This window comes from Acanthaster planci, linkage group LG02, assembly GCF_054643075.1.
Source record: "Acanthaster planci isolate LZ-2023a linkage group LG02, COTS_SCS, whole genome shotgun sequence".
Classification (NCBI taxonomy): Eukaryota; Metazoa; Echinodermata; class Asteroidea; order Valvatida; family Acanthasteridae; genus Acanthaster; species Acanthaster planci.
Window position 1 is genome coordinate 28277692 of NC_141778.1, and position 22435 is coordinate 28300126.

Here is a 22435-nt window from a genome sequence, read left to right on the forward strand (position 1 = left end):
TCATTCTACTTCACTACAAAAAGAATGAATTTATCATGATATTTTGTGTCTAGTGATGTGACACTATACAGATTGATAAGAAATTGTGTACCAGGAGCCTTTGTTTATTTATAGAATGATTTTCACTTTAAAACAAGAAGGAAATTGCAAAGATTCAACCATTTCAATAGAAATACAAATTATTGGTTTGAATTAATTATTTTATTCAAAATGTATAAGTTCCCTTTTTTCCTTAATTAACTAAAGTTATATTGTGGCTGCATGTTTGTGATAAGGGTGGGGCGGTTCCAAATCCATTTACAGATTGTGATAAGGGTGGGGCGGTTCCAAATCCATTTACAGATTTTCTCAAATGTTCAAATGGAGCCACCCCTTTTAGAGGTTCGATGTTTTGATTGACACAATCTGCCATTCATTTTTATTGTAAATGATACCTGCAAAATGTAATTTGATTCTTGGAATACTTTTTCCTTTTGACATCAATGCACCATTTGAGGAAAAAAGTGGATTCTAAAACAAACAAAGCTTGTTTTAAATGCCCCAGCATCAATCTATATACAGTAAAACCTTGATAAGGCAAACTCAGGCAAAGTCGAAAGTCCGCTTGTCTCAAAGTGATGCTTTGTTCCCACCAAAAGAATAGGCGTTTGCGTACATAAATACTTCCATAAGTCAAATCACGAGCAGCAAAAATCCTGTTCAAGTCAAAGTTTTTGTGACACTGTTAAAAGAACGGCACCAAATCATTTCAGAAAGTACAAACATGGGACCACGAAACCAGTCTGAGTCATCGCTGCCAAGCACACATTGTCTTTTTACTGTCGATCCGCTTGCATGGCATGCATTCTGCACGGCTCACTTCATAAACCGTGCCACACCGTAACCGCAACAAATCCAGGCTTTTGGGCTAGCCTAATTTCCACCGCAAGACCCATGCGCAGATGGACTATTCACTGGCCTATCTGGCCTGAGCTGAAGTGCACCCCCAATCGGTGAAAGAAAGACAGGTGGTTACAAACAGGTTCTTGCACACGTTCTGCGTGTACGCAGAGACCATACATGCCGCAATAAATCCCTTATGCATACTTATCGTGCTCCGCGTCAAACGCGCGTATACTTGCATGCCTTATGGTGCGCCTATGCGTTGAGTACCAAAAAAACACGCCCTCTTTTGCTCCACTCAGAGCGGCTTACAATGGTCATGCGACCACAAAAGCGATGTCATATGAAAACCCATTTAAACACCTTTAAAACTTGATGAATTGTATACTTATTGGTAGAGACAACATTTCTAGACATAACAAAAATAAAAAATCCTAGCAAAACTATTATTTATGAGCAAAAATGTTCCATGAGAATGAACAAAAAGTGGAAAATAGCCACCGAAATGATGCTACCGTGGAGCGTGTTTGGAACAACTACGTATACATATGTGTATAGGTGTATTGGCTCCATGGCTGTGAGACTTTCATTAACTTCGAGGTCCGAATAACTCAAATTTTTTATTCATTCCCTTGAACTTTGAGTTATGAAGGATTTACTGTATTTACATTGGTTGAACCATGTGCATTGTTGGACTGTATAATTGTGCATATATGAAAACACCAAGGTAAGTGGCAGCGGCCTCTGTAAAGTGTTGGCTAAACGTTTAAATATTGAAATGGCATGGGAAAGTCCCCTGTATGTTTTTCAAATTAAAGGTAAATTCCCATCCTTAGTTTGTGACTTTATCTGTTGTAAGGTGTTTGTGATCTGTATAATTTGCGTCGTTTTGGACAGTCGTTTGTGTGCAACACGAATTGATATCTTTTGTATGTCTTTTTATTGGTGTAATTTGAAATGATGCTCAATTTCTAAACATTCTGTCCAAATCTTTGATTCACAGTTTTTCCTCTTCCATGTCTGTCTTCTCATCGTGTATCCCAGCTCAATCAATGAAATCAATACTTTTTAAACATGGGTCACATCAACTTCACAAATTCACTCCCTGTAGTTCACAACCCTTACTGATGCAGCACACTCACTGCACATTGTTACTTGTTTCTTACTTGTGACATTCTAGTAGTGCTTTCCACAGTCTTGGCTTTAACCACTGGTTTTCAATAAGGGATTAGTGGTGAAAGACATTACACATTCATAATAATGACCTTTTGTTGTTATGTTGTTGTAACATTAACTTGTCCAACTTCAGGGTACCATTCAAAAGCATTAACATTGTGGGATGGAAGTTATAATTGCAATCATGGAAGCCTGTTGTTTCACTGTGACATGTTTGTTAACAAAAATCCTGAGCTTTGTGATATTTCCTTGTTATTTTCTTAATTTGTTTGTTTCTATTCACATACTCAGACATATTGAATCCATTTTACATTTCCATGTGCTCTTACTCCTGCATAGCCATGTGGGTTTTATTTCCTTTGAATATTCATGTGAAATTTCAGGATTAAATCTCAAGCAACATGCCGGTGTTTTAATAGGAGAATGGTTTTTTCCATTCATATTTTTCATCAAATCAATGCAATGCCATTACACCATGCAGTCACATTTAATTTGAACTGTGACACTCTCTAGCATTATTGTTTTGACACAACGTTTCTCTTTGTCAAGTAGCATCTCTTTTGCCATGGTATTTGTTCCTGTTGCTGAGAATTTGACCACCACATCCTAACCCATTTTTGTTGGTTTCCTCTCTCACCCTTGTTCCTTCCCTTTTTCCTGTGTCATTTGACTAAACTGGATATATGGGTCATGATGCATGTAGGTATTGCCTCTAAATATATTGCTTCATGGTTTTCAATTCAAACTAGCTTCCGCAATTGTTGTGCAGTTTGTATACACTTGCATGCATTGGAGGGCACTTTTGAATGGAAGAATGTTGTGCAGCTAGAAATCATGAATGCCTGAAAGATGCCTATGTGCACAAATGAAGTCAGAATAGAGTATAATATTTTTGCATCTACATGTGTTAGTCTTTAGCAGTGCAACACAGCATTTGAACTTTATATTGAGCATGGTAAAAATTCACTCTTACATGTAGGTAATTGTCAGTCTTGAACTTGTGCAGAAAACGTCAGTCTTGCTTAAAAAACAAATGAATCAAATGTTAGGAAAAATCAACACCTAGAGGAAATTGAAACATGGCAAAGAGGTCAGAGAGAAGACTTTGCATATGTGAATTGCATTTCCAGATTTACATTTACCAATATCACATTTCCTTAGCATACATATTGTTGTCTCTGCTCTAATTTTGTTAGCCAATAATTTTGCTAGAAGCTTCTTTCATGTACATTGTATAGTCCCATGCTTTCTGTAGTGTATTTCCAGAGAAGTACATGTACTTTTACAATGTAGATGTGCAATAATTTTAGGTTTACTGAATGGATGATCGAAATTTGACTAAAATACATTAAAGCACAAAAAGGTGGTTTTTTTGTTTGCAAAAAGGAGTGTGTAACACATAACCAATATATTTCTGACTGGAGTTGAAGGTTTTTCAGTGTTTCAAGTCTGTAAATGTGCACTTTTTCAGGAATCTGAGAATACAATTAGGATAAGGTCTGTGGAATACTCTAAGGGCATATAAAATAAGAGTATAAGTTAGAGAGCATGTTTGTTGGTCACATGGTTGGTGGGTGGGTGGGTTGGTTGGTCAGTCAGTAGCTGGGCTGGTCAGTCAGTTGGTGGGTGGCTGGGTGGATGGGTCGGTCAGTCGGTGAGTCATTCAGTGGGTGGGTCACTGGGTTGGTCAATCGGTCGCTCAGTTGGTTGTGTAGAAGTAACTGGAAATAATGTATGTAGGATAGAGGACGAGTCATATTTACTCAGTGCTGTCATTCTTTCCAAATTATTTGAACAAAATGTTTAGAAATTACACATATTTATAAAGTACAGTCATCTAATAATCGATATATATGTACATAGCAAGTTGGCTACCAAGCTAAATTCAATGACAACATTTGTGTGTAAGGTTAAGCAAAACACTTTTGTACTTACCCTTAACCTATGAATGGACAGAAAGTCTACCATGATATGGACATGGGACAGACAAAACATAATATGCATCAGACTAGGGTGTGACAAGGCCTGTGTATGTCTCTAAACATTGATGATTTTAATTATTTACAAAGGAAGTTAAAGTTATTTATTTTATTATTATTAAATGAATTTATTCAGCACAAACTCTTTTACAAAAATATTCAAATGCGCTGTACAACCACTAACAGAAAAATAAACTTGTGTAATATAAAAATTCATTATAATTCATAAGGCACAGAATCACTTAAACATTAATTTACGATTAAACACAAATATTATAATAAATGAAATATGTAGATACAACAGGACATTAAAGCAGTCACAAAAGAATGCGACCCAATAAAGTTATTTAAAATAGATGGAATTTCAGGCTGTTCATAGTGAAAGACAGCAATAGGTCGAAAGGCTTGTGGTAGAACCATGCAAAGGATTATATCTCTCTTATGAGTATGTGTGGTTCTGAAAAGAACCAGGAGTACACTCAATGTTTCGGACTGCTTGCTTAGTCCATCTCCGTGCTCAGTCTGTCTGAGTCTTCTGATGATGGACTGATCACGCAGTCTGAAAAGTTGAGTATACTCCCGGTTCTTTTCAGAACCACACATACTTAAGAGATATATTCCTTCACATGGTGGTACCACAAGCCTTTCCACCTATTCATTAAAATACCAATAAAAACATATTACTTCTCACAAGCAATCCTAAACTGATGAGTTTTTAGCAGTGCCTTAAAATGGTTTATATTTGTGGCATTTCACACATGAACTGGGAGTTTATTCCACAGATGTGGGCAGCATATAAAAAGGCCTGATTACCTAAGCAGGTCCTACTATGAATGGATGATTATTGAAGAATACGGTTACTCTGGTCAGAACTATGAAGACAGTAGCGAGAGTCAGTTCAAACAGTGATGAGCTGTGACAAGTATTCAGGCCAGTCACTGTAGAGTGTTTTAAAGACCAGAAGTAAGTTTTTGAAAACAATTCTAGACTTAACTGGGAGCCAGTGAAGATCAACAAGAACAGGTGTGATATAACAATACTTATACATATTATACACAAGCCTTGCACACACATTTGGAACATGTTGAAGACGATTGAAGTGTACTGATGATACCCCATACAACAAGCTGTTACAATCATCGAGCTTAGACGTAATAAAAGCATGAATGAGTGTTTCAGTATTGGCAAGTGTTGGTAAAGTTGGTAATGATTTCAAAGAATCATCTAAACCTTTCCAGTACTTTATTTTGAATAACATTGTTTGTAGACATGGACGCTCTTTTCATTGGACAAACAAGTTTTCGTTAGTACACTTCGAGTATTATAATCATGAATGTTAGATGTCAAGATAGAACAGGCATTGAGACAGGGAGGGAGTAGGTTTTGTGTCATGTAGCATAGGGAGATTAGAAGATGTGACAGTGAAGGGGAAGTGAAAAGGAATATGACAAATGAGGATTGTTATGTTTGTAGAACACTTTTCATATTGCATTGGCAAACAATGAAAATCTTTTGTGTAAAAACTTTCAGTTTCAGAACACTGTCACATTGAACTTTTCCTGATAAAGACTATTAGCAGATGTAAGATAAATGACTCTTTCTGTTGGAAACACTTTATTGTTGAATTACTTGTTGGTAGTCAGCAAATTTCATGAAGTACTCAACATTTTTCCTGATGGGAAAACATATTTGTCACATCTCTGACAAGCCAACTGTTCAGAGTAGTATATTGAGCTTCTGTGTTTATCATGCTTATATGGAAAATGATATGTTTACCATATGATGCACTGAAAATTCCTTTCAAAACATTTCATTCATTCAAACAGCAAGAATCTATAAGGAACTCAGCAGACAAGGTCTGTATCTTGGAATGGGTCCAGTAGGCCTTATTCTTCAACCTAGGATGTAACATACTTCCATCATTTTTGTTTTCATTCATGTGTATCTTCCAAATCAACAAAAAATTCTGCCATTTGTACTTACATTACTAAACAGATATCCAAGCAAACAGATACATCCACCTTAACCATTAAGCACCATCTGATTAGTTTATTAACCACATCAAAATAAATGGTCTTTCCTCCATGATTCTGGATGCTGTACTATATGACAGTCATTTCACTTTTAAGTTATATTGTGACATCTTTTACCAGTATGTTAAAGGTCTCTGGCAGCTTGCAGTTTCCTCCCTCCCTTCTAAAAGTCACATGTAAACAAATGCAACATTTTAAGAATGAACTAGATAAATTGTCTTTTTTTTTCAACCATTTCGGTGGTTAAGTGGTAGATTATCTGTTCTAGAAATTAGGAGGGCATGGGTGGGTGTCCTCTGAAGTAAGCTTCTGATTTTTGTCCTAACAAGCTCTCAAAAACCAAACTATACAGGGCGTTGCTGCATTGTGCCAGCTAGGGCACAACCAAATTGCAAAATATGAGAATAAATAAACAATAAACTAAACATGGCCTGTTTGGAGTTAACACCCCAGAAATTCTGTACCAACATGCATTAACATTTTCCTCATCTCAGTAAATGCAGCACATGCTTTGCATCTCTATACCTGTATGCTTTTCTTTTTTCCCTTCTTTTTTCCCTTTTTTGTTCTCTCTTTTTCTTTCTGTTCCTTGTCTATTTTCATACTTAATTTGCCCATTGGTTTTTTGGTTGTTTGGTTGCAAGTCTAAATAACTTTTCTCCTCAACTTTTCAACCTTTCTTCCAAGGGTTCTGGTGAGAGTAGCACTGGGAGTGGGCCCACAAGAGAACTGGTATGCATACAAGTCTGCATGATTTGACCCCTCTCCAACTCACCATTGACTAAGACATTGATATGTGAAATGCCTCTTTGGACAGTAGTGAAAGAACTTTTTCTAATTGATGAAGTCTTTTTTCACAGCTTGTAAAGGGGTGAGGGGAGCCCTTGAAGCATTGTTATGATCCCCAACATCAAAATCACTTAGAAAGATAGATTATTTTACAGACTTGACTGTTAATTATGATGCTAGACCAGAAAATGCACTTGAATCTTCTTAACTGTGTTGTGTTAGAAACCATGTAAACACAATTAAACCAGATAGATTCATAGGCACTGCTGGCAGGTTAGTAAACCACCAAGCAGGCCTTGACCCACCTCTTACTGACATGCACATGCTAATCCCCCCTTTTTGGTTTAGACACACAAAGTCTGAGAAGTTTGTGGAGATGGACAGTATGTGTTGAACTTTAATGTTTGGTTGTAAAACAAAAGTTAGTTGCTAGGTCCCCCTCCCCTATGTCTTGCTTTTTTTCAGGTAAACTTAATTTAGTACCATAAACAAGTGGTAGAAACTGTTCCTTCCCTGAGTAATTTATATTTTGTCAAAATAATGCCCATCAACAATACTGATACCATGGATCAGTGTGTGTGAGGGTGATCACACTAGGCACAGTCAGTTGTTTTTTTGGGTTTTTTTACTTTTTAAGTGCATATTGTAGTTTTAAAATCTTCAACATGTCATCTTAGCATGTTGAACTTTATTCAGCAATATAATCATTTTTAGAATTGTAAAAGTTATGTGTCATGGATTTTTCGTCAGTAAATTTATATCATGTTGAATATTTTACAACATTTCAGATGCAACATTATTATCATTGGGAAGGTGTCCATGTGGTTTTAATTTCAGGGAGACACTGTGCATCATGAAATTTTAACAAAGAACATTTCCATTTTATACACATCAAGTATTGCCAAAACATTGGAAGACATAAGAGCTTTGGACATCTTTATTGTGTTATTTTTGTGGAATATGTGAAAAAGTAAATAACCATTTATAACGAAATTTAAATTGAGGAAATGTAACTCACTTTTTAAAGAAAGTCCAGTAAATTTTGAATGTTTGGGGACTTATCTCATTAGTTGCTGTGTTGTAGTGTTTTATTCTGGGAGATGAACAGAGCACAAAGTGTCAAATGTCCAGTGAACTGGTTCTTCTCGGTACCACCAAACACACAGCAAAGATACCTCCATGGTGCTACAATAAATGCCTTGACTTCTTAACTTTCTACCGTGAAAACGTCCAAGCCTCAATTTACAAATATAATTTGTACTTGCCATTTTTCCCGCTGCTTCATCTTCTGGTGTCATGGTGTTAAAAATGTTGATTTTCACTTGTCAGTGAAGGGCTCTCGTTGAAATGACTTTGGTTAAGTAATTTTCTATATTTGTTCTAAGGCATTTTCATTCTGTGTAGCTATGCTTTGATACCTTTGGCCAACTAGTCTGAGAAATAAGTGCTGCGTTGGACAAAATGACTGAAAACATCAACAAGGACACTAATTGTAACTCAGGCTCATTATTTCTTCTACCATAATTCCACATGTATCCTCTGAAGAAGTTTTCAACACTGACAGAAGATCAAGATGCTTGGGGGTTTTTTTGTAAAAGAAAAATCTTTTGTGATAGCACACTATTAGATCTAAAGTAAATAGCAAATAATCATTTTTTAAGTTGAGCAGAATAGTAACAAAATGTATAAAAGTAAGGAAACGAATACTTCTTTATTCCTGTAAAACATTGTGCTAATGACTTGGATTTTACTTTGTACATCTGCAGTATTTCTATCCTCACGTCAGTTGTAGGTTTTCTGTAGACAATCAAATTTTGGTTAAAAGCTAATCTTTCGAAAGAAATGTTAGATAAAAGGCCACAAGCACTGTGTTGAACAACACGGAAAATTGTATCTGGACAACTAGTGGTCAGAGATGTAGACATCCATGAAATATAGGCAGTACTTACAGACGGATGAACAGGTTGGTGTCAAGGTCATAGTAAGTAGAAAAAAGTGCACAACATAGGGCAGAGCACCCAAGGTAATAGCTTGTCACTGTACATGTACTGTACATTGCATCAAGCATGATGTACTTCTACCAGCAGTGCATGAGGCGTGTCTTTTGACGGCAATGGTGGCAACAGTTGCACATGTAAATAGCTATTGCAGAAGGGAGAAGTGGGAGTGACTTGGGTACACATACAGGCAATATTGTACTTGTACACTGTACACAACAAATGCCCAACACACACTACTACCACTGAGCACATTAATGCTTGGAAACACAGTATCTTGGGAAAAAGGAAAATAAATTACGCAACTGTTCTTGTTTTTTTTTCAATGTAGATACCAAAGTATGAGAATTTCTTACCTCAAATAAAAAAGTGTCAATACGTGGAAATCAGTGCTTTAAAGATAAAGATATTGACTGTAGGTGTACTTGCAAGTAGGTGCTGTCTTTTCTTTGAAATGTTTCTGTTTAGCACAGCAGAAGCTCCTTGAACTAGCTTAATTGCACACTGCATGTCCTTTCAATTATGTTTTGTTATCAGTATGCATGTGTTTGGTCTCATTTGAGACAGATATGTTTCTCATGTAAATCTTATTTGACTGTAAAAGTTGAGTCATTGGTTTCACGTTAAAAAATTGTGTCTATGGAAATGAATAATAACATGTCACTCAATTACTTTGTAAAAAAATTCAAGCAGTAACATTCAAACAAACTTGTCTCTTCAAACGGAAGACGGGTGCTGTGAGAGAGAAAGTGGTTTCATTTTTATTTGTTACAATGAAAAGCCTAAAAGATTGTGAAACATATCTATTAATGGAAATTGAATCAAATTCCAGCAAACAGTGCACACACTTGAATTTTAAGTGTACATGTCCTGTCTATTTGTTAGGATTTTAGGGGTCGTCTTCACAGTGAAATTTTATTCTTAAATGAATGTTTGTTTGGTCAAAGCATGATCCCCATAGTCATGTATTTACTTATTATGAATAACACTAAAATTTGTGTTAGCAACAGAAAGTGTTATTTTGTTTATTAACATGCTTTTCAATTGTAAAACCACAATTACTAGGACATGCAGGTTCAGGAAACAACCTTGCTGCGGTATTTCTTTGGTGCAAAGGGCACTGACACACTGGATTATGCAACATTCTGCATGTAAGTACTCCATCAAAGCAGCTAAAATTAGGACAAATTAGGAGAGTAGTTACATTTTTCCATCATTGTAACAGATGGAAAAAGACAAGCCTTAGTTACATAGAGGATGGTTGTAACTAGATTCAGATTTTAGTTCAGGTAGTGTCCTGACTGAGGAAAAGTATGTACTGTTGCATTATTCAGGCACTCGAAAACATCCTGTGGCCCATAGATTATTTTGCAAGATAAATTATATGAGCTGTGCTTTGAGTGTGAAAATGAATAGCATTTTTCTTGGCTTGTTCTCAAAGCAGTGAACACAAAAAATGACACAAGTCCATGGAATAGTAAAAAACAGTAAATAAACCGCCAAATAGACCAATTTTGACAAATTATAGCAAACACAAAGGGTTTATACCACCTTTATTTGAGGCCATAAGTCTGGCAGTGCATCAGCAGAAATACATTTAGGTTGGTTATACATGTAAGTCAGATCTCCAGCCAGTTGCAAGATATACAGGATTAATAGAATAGTAACAATCAGTACTTGTTTGAATGACTTGTGACTTGAGACTAAATAAATTGTGATGGACTTTACAGGACTTGAGGTTGAGCATTTTAAAGTGCATTTTTCTGTTTTAATTGATGTCAACAGGTTTATGGACAACTTACAGGCAGAGGTGCTCGAACTAGAGATATCCTTTGAATGTTGAAGTTCAGTTTGTATTCTATATACGTGTACTTTTTTAGTGAATTTCATCTGTCCGTTTGTTTATAGTAATTTAAATGTTCCTACTTCAGCAGAAAGCAAAATGCTGCAATAATTTGTTTTCAAGAAGTAAATGTGCCCAAGGACTCAAAATGTTCCCAGGAACAATCAGTACCATGCTATTTCCAGTGCAGTGAACACCTGTCCATAAGTCCGTTTTTATCATACATGCCTAATTTCAACAAGCAGATCAAAATCCATGCATTGATGTTTACAAACAGAAGGCTCAAATAAAAAGCTCTCTCTTCTTATCAGCACCTAACTTGCACTTTTATTTGAATATTCAGTTACAGTAACCACAATAACAATTACATTGCATACAATTTTCCGATAATGACACCACAGTTGTGGCCAAATCTCGTTTTGGGCCCGCTCTCAATGTTGGGTCTCACTGCACAATCTGCACTCCAGCTCGAAATGATAATATGGACTGGGGGAGTTGCCGTGTGTCCCAACAATGGTGTCCGGGATTATTGAGTTTATATGTACCTACTATGTGTTCAGAGGAGGACTTCCTAACTTTATATCGTAGATATTGTCAATGGGATAGCAGAATTTAAGGACTCTAGATCTCAACTTTGTAAACTAACAGTGGCAGCAAGCTGAAGTATAAGGAATACTGAGCTAATTGTGCATAAAATGTGTGTTAATTATCTATGCTGTGCACAGACAAAATTGTAATGATTACATTTCTTCACCTTCACTGAACAGAGCGCATGGCATGCCCTCACCAATGCAGCACGCATTCAGACTCTCTTTTTATTCCTTTTGGGGCTTTTGATGGATCATTATCATAGAACAAATCAATATTAAAAAGTTGCTTAAAAATCAAGTGGTGGTATGGTCATGACATTTTTTTTTATTTACACACAAACAATACATGCAAGATCTTCCTACAGAGTCTCAAAATGGTCACATGTTCCCCAATATGCAAAACAAAACTTTGCTATTTCAGTGATGTGATCTTGACATCACACAACTTTCTATATAGTATGCATGTCTACTTTGCTTCAAAAAGGTCTTCAAAAGGTTCTTGAGAACACTTTTTGATTTGGGAGATAAGTCTACAAAAAGAATAAAACATTGAAAATGACACAGTTTAATAAAGAATTATATGATGTCATGACAGTGTATAAGTACAAAGTTTTTTCATTGTCTGGAAGTAACAGACCTATAAGCCTTCAAAAATCAAAACTTTAGTGTGTTTGATGTATTGATTGTGATTTCATTACATCAGATGACATCTAAAATTTGTCCAAGCCACACAGGGACCAGCTGGATTCAGATCAAATTTCCTTCTTTTGGGGGGGAATAAGTAAAGCAGTACCCCCAGTGCATTTTTGCATTAACTCACAATTAAGCAGCTGCTCAGAAAGAATTTCAAAATAACCTGCATGATCAGACATTTAATATCTTCATTTTGAAAACAAATCCTCATCGTGGGGGGTGGGCTAGTCCCTGTTTGTTCTCTCCCCCCTCCAGCTCTGCCCTTGCACAGGGACTTGTAGTAAGAGATGTACATACATGTTCAAAGTGGCCAAAATGCATTAGAGTAGGGTTCTTTGGGGGAAAAACATTATCCATTTATTTAAGAAGGCCAAAAGAAAGCAGTACCCAAAATGAATGGTGGCTTTACTGAAGCATGCCGACCCCAAGGAAAAATCGTCTCCATAATAATAATAATAAAGCATTTATAAGGCGCACTATATCTGCAAAGCATTTAGAGGCGCCGGTCTTAGTGGAAAAATGAAAAACTCAATTGTGCATTCATAGTGAAAAAGCTTGTGAGAAGAAGAATGTTTTGAGATGATGCTGAAATTGCTTGATGTCATGTTCTTGTCTTAGATGAACCGGGAGTGAGTTCCATAAGCGTGGTGCAATTGTAGAAAAAGCCCTGTCTCCGGCACTGGCCAGCCGAGTCCGGGGAACAACTAGGGTATTACTTGTTGACCTCAGACCCGGCCTGACAGAGCGGAGTTGCAGCATGTTTGCAAGATAAAGGGGACTAGAGCCGTGGAGTGTCTTGAGTGTGAAAAGGAGGATCTTGAACTGAATTCTGTATTTGATGGGTAACCAATGTAGTTTGTTGAGAATGGGAGTTATGTGAGCTGTTCTTTTGGTGCTCGTTAGAAGACGTGCGGCAGCGTTCTCTACAAGTTGCAAACGATGAATTGTACCGTGCGGAAGACCGGTGAGCAGGCTATTGCAAAAATCAAGTTTAGCAGTGATAATGACAATTACAGTGAGTATATTTGCATGTGTCTGTCATCTAGCATACACAGTACTAACACAAAAAAAAGCACAAGGAAAGCCTGCCTACTTGGTTGGCATGGCAAGTTAGAGAAATGCCTGCATGTATTCTATGACAGATCGAAGAAATTTGATAACTGGCCAAAAAAAGTACACAATAATTGCAACATCACTTGACATGCTGAATTTATTAATAACTTTTTACTCTAAAAAAATTTGATGATGATTGAACTTCATATTGAGAGGATTCACCGTAAGGAAAAACAGGTATTAAATCAATGGAGGTCGGTTAAAAATGTAAAAATCTGTATAAAATTACTGATAACGTCATCATCGAATGAATTGTAATTGATACTTTGAAACTTTAAGGAATATATTTGTTAAGTGTCAAATTAATCTGACTTGTAATTATGCCCAAAAGGTATTACACGAAGAAAGTATTAGGAAACATGAATATCAAAAAATCATAAAAAATCATGATGTTCCAATGTAGAAGACATATCTTTCCACCAAGTTTCAAGATGATTAGGTTTCTTGTATACGCAGAAACACAATTCGTTTATTTGATAATGTCAACATCATTTCACAAATTTTCTGAAAAGGGCGCACATCTGCTTTGCCTCACAAAGGTCTTACAAAGAGAATTTTAAGCATACCTTGTTTACAAAACAAACTAAATAAAACAATATTCATTAAAAACAAAGTGATGGCAACATCATCGCATCATCTCAATTTTCACCTACAACACGTCACACTTAACATACATACAAACTTTCAACTTAATCAGACAAGTACTTTCAGAGATGTTGGTCGTCAAGAAATCAGTGTTTAAAAACATTTAATTTTGACTTGTGATCAGTATGCTGTGCATATCGTCAGTGTGACATCTTAATTTGGTTGAAGTTTAAAGATTAGAGATTTACAAGGGGACAAAGTGCTGTTTGGAAAAAGACATGTACAATACCTATGCGACTAGGGAGAAAAATGAAAGTTAAAAAAAAAAGAAAATGCAAAAAGAAAAATCTTGAAAAAGAAGGTTTTCTGGCAGCTTGCAGAAATGTTTGAAAGCCATTTAATGTATGGATATTGTTTTGGTTATTGTTATCTTTTGAACAACAAGCAGCTGCATGACTCTGCTCTCCCCCAAAAGGTTGAGCCCTTGACAATGTGCATTTACTGAGTAGGATCTGACAACCACAAGTATGTTCATTAGGGCACCCTTTTATAATCTATGGTTGTCATATCTTTATTTCAATTGAGGGAGGGTTGGTCAGTCAAAAAAAAAAAAAATCCATGCTGCTGCCATATAGATGACTGACTAAACCAGGCAAAGTGTGCTATGTATACCTGTCACTTGATTTTATAATGAGTACCTTGAGTGTCTTTGTTTCTAGCTGAGAACAGAGAAATATTTTTATTGGTACACAACACAATACCTCGTTGGAGTTAGTGTCAGGACACCATATGGTGTTCGTGTGTGTAAAGCGTATGCATGGATGTTTTTGTTTTTCCTGTGACACCCGATATACATGCTTGTATGTGTGCATTGGGTGCAATACAGTATCGCTCTCTGGTATTGATGCTGTTCCATGGATTTTGACTGTCATGGCATTGATGTCTAGGTAATATATTGCACATGTACATTTTCAGTACTGTATTTGTACAGGTCATCACTCCCTACTGTTTTGTATAGACAGTCCTCTTAGCAAGGTCGGAACGAAAAAAAAAACTCTTTGTGAGGTCAGGAGCCAAGAACAGGGTCAGTTTTAAATGACCACCCTAGAATTTAAAAAGGGTGCCCTTATACAGTAATCAGTCTCTACAGTTTTATTTTGAAAGTATATTTCTTTGTAATGAATTTCTAATTTACTGGGGTTTTAATATTCCATTTAAACCCAAATCCAAATTTGCCTAGAATACACTTTTCCGGAAAGGACCCTGAATGTTTACAACCAAAACAACCTTGAGACATAATTTTGGTAGCTTTTTGTAATAATCTAGTTGTAGAACATCTCAATTTAGTTTGTTAGAATGTGCATATGAAGTAAATTTCCCTTGACTTGCTGGTTACTTCTATGAGTTTTCTAAGGGAATGCCTACCATATCTGAGGCTGAGTTTGCCCATGTTTTGCTGAGGTACACCAATATGGATGAAGACAAGATGAAAGAATTCATACAGACTGTGCGGGAGAGGATGCCTGAGGAAAAGGTAAAACATACATGTACATTCTTCCTTCTCTGTTCATTAATTTGAATTACCTGGAAGCCAGTCACTAATGCTGATCAGTGGTGTCAGGTTATAGTATGTGTGTTGTCATTTCAAAAGTCTCTTGATGAAGCTTGTTCAAACTTGCTGATGAATAAACCGCCAAACAAAAATGTTTTGGGTTCTGATCACATGACCAAAAATGATAATGAGAATAATTCAGTATTCGGAATTGTGACTCCACTTTTTGGCAGAATCAACTTGCTGTGGTTGTTGAATGTAGTTTCTTCAGTGTGTTGTAAGCACCACTCAACACTTCCCTATTCCAGGGAAAATTGATTCTATGGTATTTTCAAGTAGTGTTAAATATAAAATGGAGATAATCTGTTATCTGTGAAAACTGTTTTCTCTGAATTAATTTCAGGGTTGTAAATGTAAATCAAATTCAAAAAAAGTGACTGTTTTTTTCCCAAGAACCTTTTATTTATTTGTTACAATTGGTCATTGGCAGAATTGATTTAAAAAATTTAATTTAGAAATATTTGGGTTACCTTAGCCTGAAGAACGGTATACTTGAAACTCACAAACACAGCACAACATAGTAAATGTTGATATTTTGAAGAGGTTTGTATAGAGGCTTGTAGGATATTTGGTTTGGATAAGAGTAACTTAGTTTTAGTTCCGAATTGCTGATGAGGGATACATGTTGAATAGCCATTTTATACCTTGCATAATTTCTGAGCCTACTGCCATGTTGCTGTGTACAGTCAAGCTTGTGTTCAAATGTGTTGTAAGGCGTACACCTTGCCAAACTTCAATACCATATTGTCTACAGTTTCTTCAAATCAACATGTACATGTACACATGCCCACTTTATACTGCGTAAAGAGCAGGTATTTGCAGATCTCAGATTCCTCAGAATCAGATAACTACTTTGTCAATAGTAATCTTTTAAGATTGAACTTAAATGCAAATTTACAAATGAACTTTGTCAACATACATATGAGCTTCTTATCATACTATCTCTACCAATTGCATAACTAGGGCCAAGGCTACTTGATAAAGGTCTGGTATGATGTTTCAGGTAATTACATTTGCAGTGACAGTGAATTCAAAAGGTCATTTGATACAAACAGTTGATGGATGGGATATCTAGGTTAGCATTCAAATGATTTATTACTAGAACTTGAATGTCATCTGAGAATCCCACTACAATAGTGTTAATTTTCAAGTCACTGATGCCTGTACAAAAACTAAATGTAACTTGTTGGGAATTACCCATGCCAATTTTATAACACTAGGTGTGACTCATTGACTTGGTGGCAAACTAACTAACTACTTAAGCAGATCTGCCAGGTAGAGGAATCATGATTGCTGGGATTATGTGGTCATCTAACTACACAAGGCTTATGTGCCTTCAATGAGACAATTACTGTTTGCAGCATCCTTTACAGTATTGTATTAATTGTAAATGAAGTTCTTGGGCAGCTTCCTGGAAGGCTTGATTGCGTGTGTAATACACAATCACATTTAACCAGCTTACTGATGCTAGTGGTATCTGAGTGGCAATAACAAGTGGTATTGATGGTGTTTCAACATTGATCAGTCCCAAGATGACTGACGGTAACCAACCAATGAGTAGAGTCATCGTTATAATAAAGACAGTTGTGAAAGATTTTCTGTTGGGAGAAGGAGAGGGCACATCAGTGGCACTGGCCATGCTGGTGACACTGGGACGATGCTTAGCAATTTGGGAGGCATGTTTCTGTGCAATCAGTAGAATCCTGATATACATGACTGTTATTACAAGGAAAGTCCCCACTCCTATCACAATCAGTGTTATCACGGCTTTGCTGTGGTTGAACTCTCCAATAGTGCAGATAAGATAGTGTTGACTGAAGCACTGCATCCAGTTTGCTAAAATTGATGTAAGAAGACCATAGAAGTTTGCTATTGTCCAGACACTGCATGTGATGATTCGTGCCCTCCTTAGTGATAACCATGTCTCATATTGCATTGGATACACAATGGCAATGTATCGATCAATAGTGACAAGCAGCACAGATGCACCACTCAACGGTAATACTGTTCTTATCACCCATGCCTGGATATAACAGCAGATATTGCCATATGGCCACCTCCTATCATTGAGGAAAACTCCAACTGTTGGCAAGTAGAAACACAAGCCCAGGATCAGATCACCTATGGTCATGGACTTTAAGAAAACAATGGTTGCCTCACTGAAACCCTTCACTTTGTGGAGCAGGATAAGGCACATGGAGTTGAGAAACAGGATGAGTAATGTGGTTAATGTCCAAATACATACACTAAGGATGTCCATGAAGATATCGTCTGATGCCTCTACAGTGAAATTGGTGGTGTTAGGGCCTGAGATGCACATATTGATAGCTTGGGTGGCTATTACATACAAACATCTTTCACATCTCTGTCATTTGTATTCTTTTTAGTTGCATGGAGGAGGTGCCAGTGTCTTTTCTTTGGTGATACATTCATTACTGTGACACCTGCCAGAATGAAAAGCATGATTGATCACAGAGGTTAGATCATAGTTAGATAAACGATGGTCCTGCAGTATTCAGTGCGTCACTTATCTAAATGTACATGTACTTGCCTGCCATCAACAAGTCACTGATGTCCTGTGTAGTCACTCCACCATAAGCTGACTGAATACAGTGTGTTTCAATTGCATTCAGGAGCAAGATACAATCCAGTTAGCAGTTGATAATAAACTGCCTATTTCACTAACACTGTGAATTACCAGTCATATTGACCGAAAAAAAAACAGTTCACAGAATTGGCCTGTGTCATCAGCAGTTAAATGATGATAAAGAATAGACTACGCACAGTAGGCCACACGCCAGAGTCACCGTCTAATTACTTGTCCTTGCATGTGGTTAAAAATCCAGGAAGTTGGGAGTGGGCTATTTCACTATGAGCATGAGGAAGTGCAATCCATTGTGTACAAGTGTGGCATTGAAAGTGTTAGTGATATAAAGAGCTGGTAGGAAATCACCAAATATTTCAAAAGGACATTGTCCCAAGTAGTTATGACAGAAGGTCAATAGTCACAGAAACAAAAAAAACAATTCGAGGAAGCATATGTAAAATATACAAAACTAATACAGTGTAATGTGTATAGATCTAATTTACATAAGCATTGACTATGAACTTTGTCATGTATCGTCCATGAAGACCAACCACCATGATGGGTTTACTTCTCTTTACATTACATGTCAAGCATAATGCATGCAATGTGCTCTGTATGAGTAAAGATTGACGAGTGACACAACAACCCCACAAGTGACATCTGGTCATTGTGGCTTCTTGAAGGCCAAAAACGTGTAACAGAATCTCAATAAGTAATGACGCACCATATTTGGAATAACATTGGACTTGGCTTCGTCCATTCTTAAACAGTCTTAGTGTATGCTGGCATGCTTACATGTCTGAGTAAACTAAGGGGAAATGACACATGCTAGAATTCAAGGTTGTGATATCCATCCCATTACCTCCGCTTTTTGTACTTGGAAGGGGGGAAGAGTTACCCGGTTAATCATCCCCTCCCTTTTTGGTGGTAAAAAACAGAAACAGGTGTTTGAGGTTACTTCAACCTGTCCAACAGCCAGAATGGAGATCATCAGAGTACAAAACTTTACAAAAAATGGTGCAAAAACAATTATAACACACATTACAGAATACAACTAGAGCTGTTTATGCCTGTTGCACTGTACATCAAGTTCAGTATTCCACAAAGTGACAGTCAGTGTTGTATTGCGTGATCCTTGGCTTTGTAGATTTTATATTGGCCTGTGAAGATTGCACTTTTTACTTCACGTTGAAACATTGACGTCAAAATGATACAACAATTACAATTATGTTTGCATAAAAGTCATCCCTGCCTATTCACATAATAACACTCAATGTGAGCTCATGGGGGCCTAAGCATGGTCACGCAACACATGTTTAAACATCATATGCCACTTAATATATCAAGTGGCATATGAACTTCATTATTTCTTCTTCCGATGTAGCCTACTTGAAGCTTTTCTTTTATCTGCACAAAATGGCTCTGAGTGAAAGCTTTGTCTAATCATCACTGTACTTGTAATACATCAGATCTGGACTGAGCCTTTTATACACGCTTGTCAATTTCAAAGTTTATGAGTAACCCTAAAAATTAAGGTTTCAAATTTTTTTTACATTCCAAACACAGAACTGTGAATAACAATAAAAAATAAAGGTTGGACTGTTTTGTCATTGAATGTTATTGAACATTTTAAGAAGGATGACCTAAACTACTCAAAGATTTGCTTATGAAATTGAGAGGAACTTGAAAACTACAGCAAGTTTCTAGGAGGTACATTCCATAACTTTGTTTTTTGGACTTGTTTTGGAAATTACCCCCATGGCCAGTAAATTAATTCCAAAATGCTGAGGAGTTCCCTAATCAAAGAATGTGTGAACAGGCTGCGCTGAGGTATCTGCATTGTTACTGCAACATGGAGACCCATGCGGCATTAATAGACTGTACAATATTAATCTTCAGCATTACTGCCAGCAAGGAGCAACAAATGTGTCCACTAGCTTAGACCATTAACAGCTCAACAAAATGCAGGTATTTCATTCCTTTTAGAAATATTGCGGTGTTTATTTGTGAAGCAGTTGTGTAAAAGCCTTTGTATATCTGTGCATATAAAACTCGATTAAACAAATGTATTAAAATTGGAATTTAACATTGTCATTTATTATTACTAGTGTGTATTTTCCCCATTATCACTCCAGGATTTAGTATAAATAGAGTGATAGAAGCAATCCTGTCCAAAAGAATGGAGGAGTATCGCATCTTTTGCTCCATTTGTGCAAAATAAGAAGCAGCAAAACAGTAGCATGATGTCACAGGCATAAGTTAATTAACCATAAGGCCACATAAAAAATATAATTAGTTCAGCATTGGCGCCCGCCTCTAAAATTCTTGCCGCATTTTTTTTTCTTTAAAAGTTGTCTTTTCCAATGTCCTTAGCCAGCCCCTGTAGTTTTTACAATGCCCACACAACCTTGTGCATGCACAACATGCAACCTGAGTACATACACACAATGCCCTGTGCACTTCTGTGCATGAGTCTGAAGTGAACATGGTGCTTTCAGTCCATGGTTGCAGCAGGCCAGATAAGCATACATACCAAAGTAAAAAAAAAAAAAAAATGATGCTAACCTTTTTTTAATGTGGCCTTACCTTAATACATACACAGTGACATTCAGTCTGACAAGAAATAATGTGTTGACACTGGCCTGCAAAGAATACTGAGTTCTGAGTTGATAACCATTTTCTTGCCATGGTGGGAGCATTTTGCAGAACCTGTCAGATTCAAACAATTTCCTGCCAAATTTATTGCCGCATATGTCAGACACAAAATGAATGAAATCTTACACCAGCGCAAGTTTAATTCTGTTGTTATCGTACAGCCAGAGCAGTTTTAATTCCAGATCGATAACCAATAGCATTTTATGTAAGTGATAGTTTAGCATATCCCCGGTCGAAGCGTAAACCGCAAGACAACATTGTAAATAAGCTAAACTAAGCAAGTCCCGGTAGAAGCGTAATCCGCGGACGGTAACTGGCTGCACTTATCAAGTCCCGGTCAAAGCGTAATCCGCGGACAGTAACTGGCTGCACTTATCAAGTCCCGGTCAAAGCGTAATCCGCGGACAGTAACTGGCTGCACTTATCAAGTCCCCAGTCGAAGCGTAAGCCGCGAGACAACAGAATAAGACATTTAAACATAGCCGGTCTCCGGTCGAAGCGTAAGCTGCGAGACAAGTCCCCCGTCGAAGTGTGAGCCGCGAGACAACAGTATAAGACAATTAAGCATGGCAAGTCCCCGGTCGAAGCGTAATCCGCGGGACAACAGTATCAGACAATTAAACATGGCAAGTCCCCGGTCGAAGCGTAATCCGCGGGGCAACAGTATAAGACACTTAAGCATGATCAGTCTCCGGTCGAAGCGTAAGCCACGAGACAACAGAATAGATTGTAAATCAATGCAGCAAATAGTCCCCGGTCGAAGTGTAAGCCACAAGACGTAAAATCGATTATTAAAGCAAGTCCGGTCGAAACATAACATCGGGTTTAGCAGTAAGTACTAGCATAATCATTCCCGGTCGAAGCGTAATCCGCAGAATAGACATTATTCACGTCACGCCCGTACGTACCCGAATGTAGACTACCCATTCCATCTGGGTTATAACTGCAAAGTGAACCATAAACATTACACAGACTTCCTAATAATTCCATGTATGTAAGAATTCGTTGATTGAATAGGTTTTATATAGCTATATTGATTCATAATCCTAAGGCCCATGACGGTGATAAGAATGAAATTCCTCCATTAAAAGCCAAGGATCCCATCCAGGGAAGGGCGAAAAACTCCTGAAAACCTCAATGGCTTGTTTATAGTGCTCTGACTTTTTTCAATCAGCCTGCATGAGGAGAAACAGGAGGAAAATTCCCCTTCCGGCTCCGAGCAATTCGGCAACCAAACAAGAAAAGCTTCAAGACTGGGTCTCAAAGGTGGACATAAAAAAATCGCATGGACCTTCGCTTTGGCGGCATGAAGGGGAGGCAGTGGGCTTTGCAAATTTACAACAACACTGATTATTTATCCCACAATAAACCGAACGAACCGACCTGGCAAACTGCTCAGACAAAAGTGACCAGCACACACATTGGTTCTGCCTATAACCAAACAGCTGGGTCGTAAATCCAGCGCCTGTGTGGTCAGCGGGGGAATTTACTCCAGCAACCCAGCCTAGCGGCAATAAACTATTTGAAGCCCCAACGGGCCTAAAATGAATTAATAAACAAATTAGACCATCTAACTCGTAACTCGTGTAAATCCACGTATATCAAAGAATCCTTATAATTATTTTACTGATGTCCCAAAATTATTTGACAGGAACGTTTTTGAACCCTTTCAATTAAATAAATTTGCTCTTTAGTAATAGATGAGTGCCAGACTGGACATACATATTCCAGTATAGGTCTGACATAAGAAATATAGGCTATAACCATATGTGTTATGGGAACACCAGCTTTCATAAGATTATGCAATATGTATAGTTTCCAAGAAGCTTTCGAAGTTATTTCTGTAATAGGCAAATTCCACTTTAAATGACTCTGTATGGTGATTCCCAACAATTTTAAAT

At 37.2% G+C, this 22435-nt stretch overlaps 2 protein-coding genes across 15 annotated transcripts in view; one reads left to right on the forward strand and one right to left on the reverse strand.

Annotated features, from left to right (window-relative positions):
* The window catches only part of micu3 (mitochondrial calcium uptake family member 3), a 221587-nt gene that overhangs the window by 169096 nt on the left and 30056 nt on the right, over nt 1–22435 (forward strand). For 9 of the 14 annotated variants that reach the window (XR_015424534.1, XM_087133647.1, XM_087133637.1 and 6 more), the window contains 3 exons: nt 9922–10007; nt 10642–10681; nt 15077–15214. Coding sequence is in view for 13 of the 14 variants with exons in the window: in XM_087133647.1 (XP_086989773.1) it covers nt 9922–10007; nt 10642–10681; nt 15077–15214 (264 nt within the window). In the remaining variant the exon portion in view is untranslated. Of the gene's footprint in view, nt 1–5863; nt 5894–6757; nt 6803–9921; nt 10008–10641; nt 10682–15076; nt 15215–22435 lie in introns of all 14 variants that reach the window. The other 5 variants (XM_022231043.2, XM_087133641.1, XM_087133643.1 and 2 more) reach the window with 3 other exon arrangements.
* LOC110977168 (beta-4C adrenergic receptor-like) lies at nt 15723–18147 on the reverse strand. Its single transcript, XM_087133652.1, has 2 exons — nt 17844–18147; nt 15723–17736 (listed from the first exon to the last, which is right to left on the reverse strand). The coding sequence occupies exon 2, from the start codon at nt 17610–17612 to the stop codon at nt 16641–16643; it is 972 nt and encodes a 323-aa protein (XP_086989778.1). The 5' UTR covers nt 17613–17736; nt 17844–18147; the 3' UTR covers nt 15723–16640.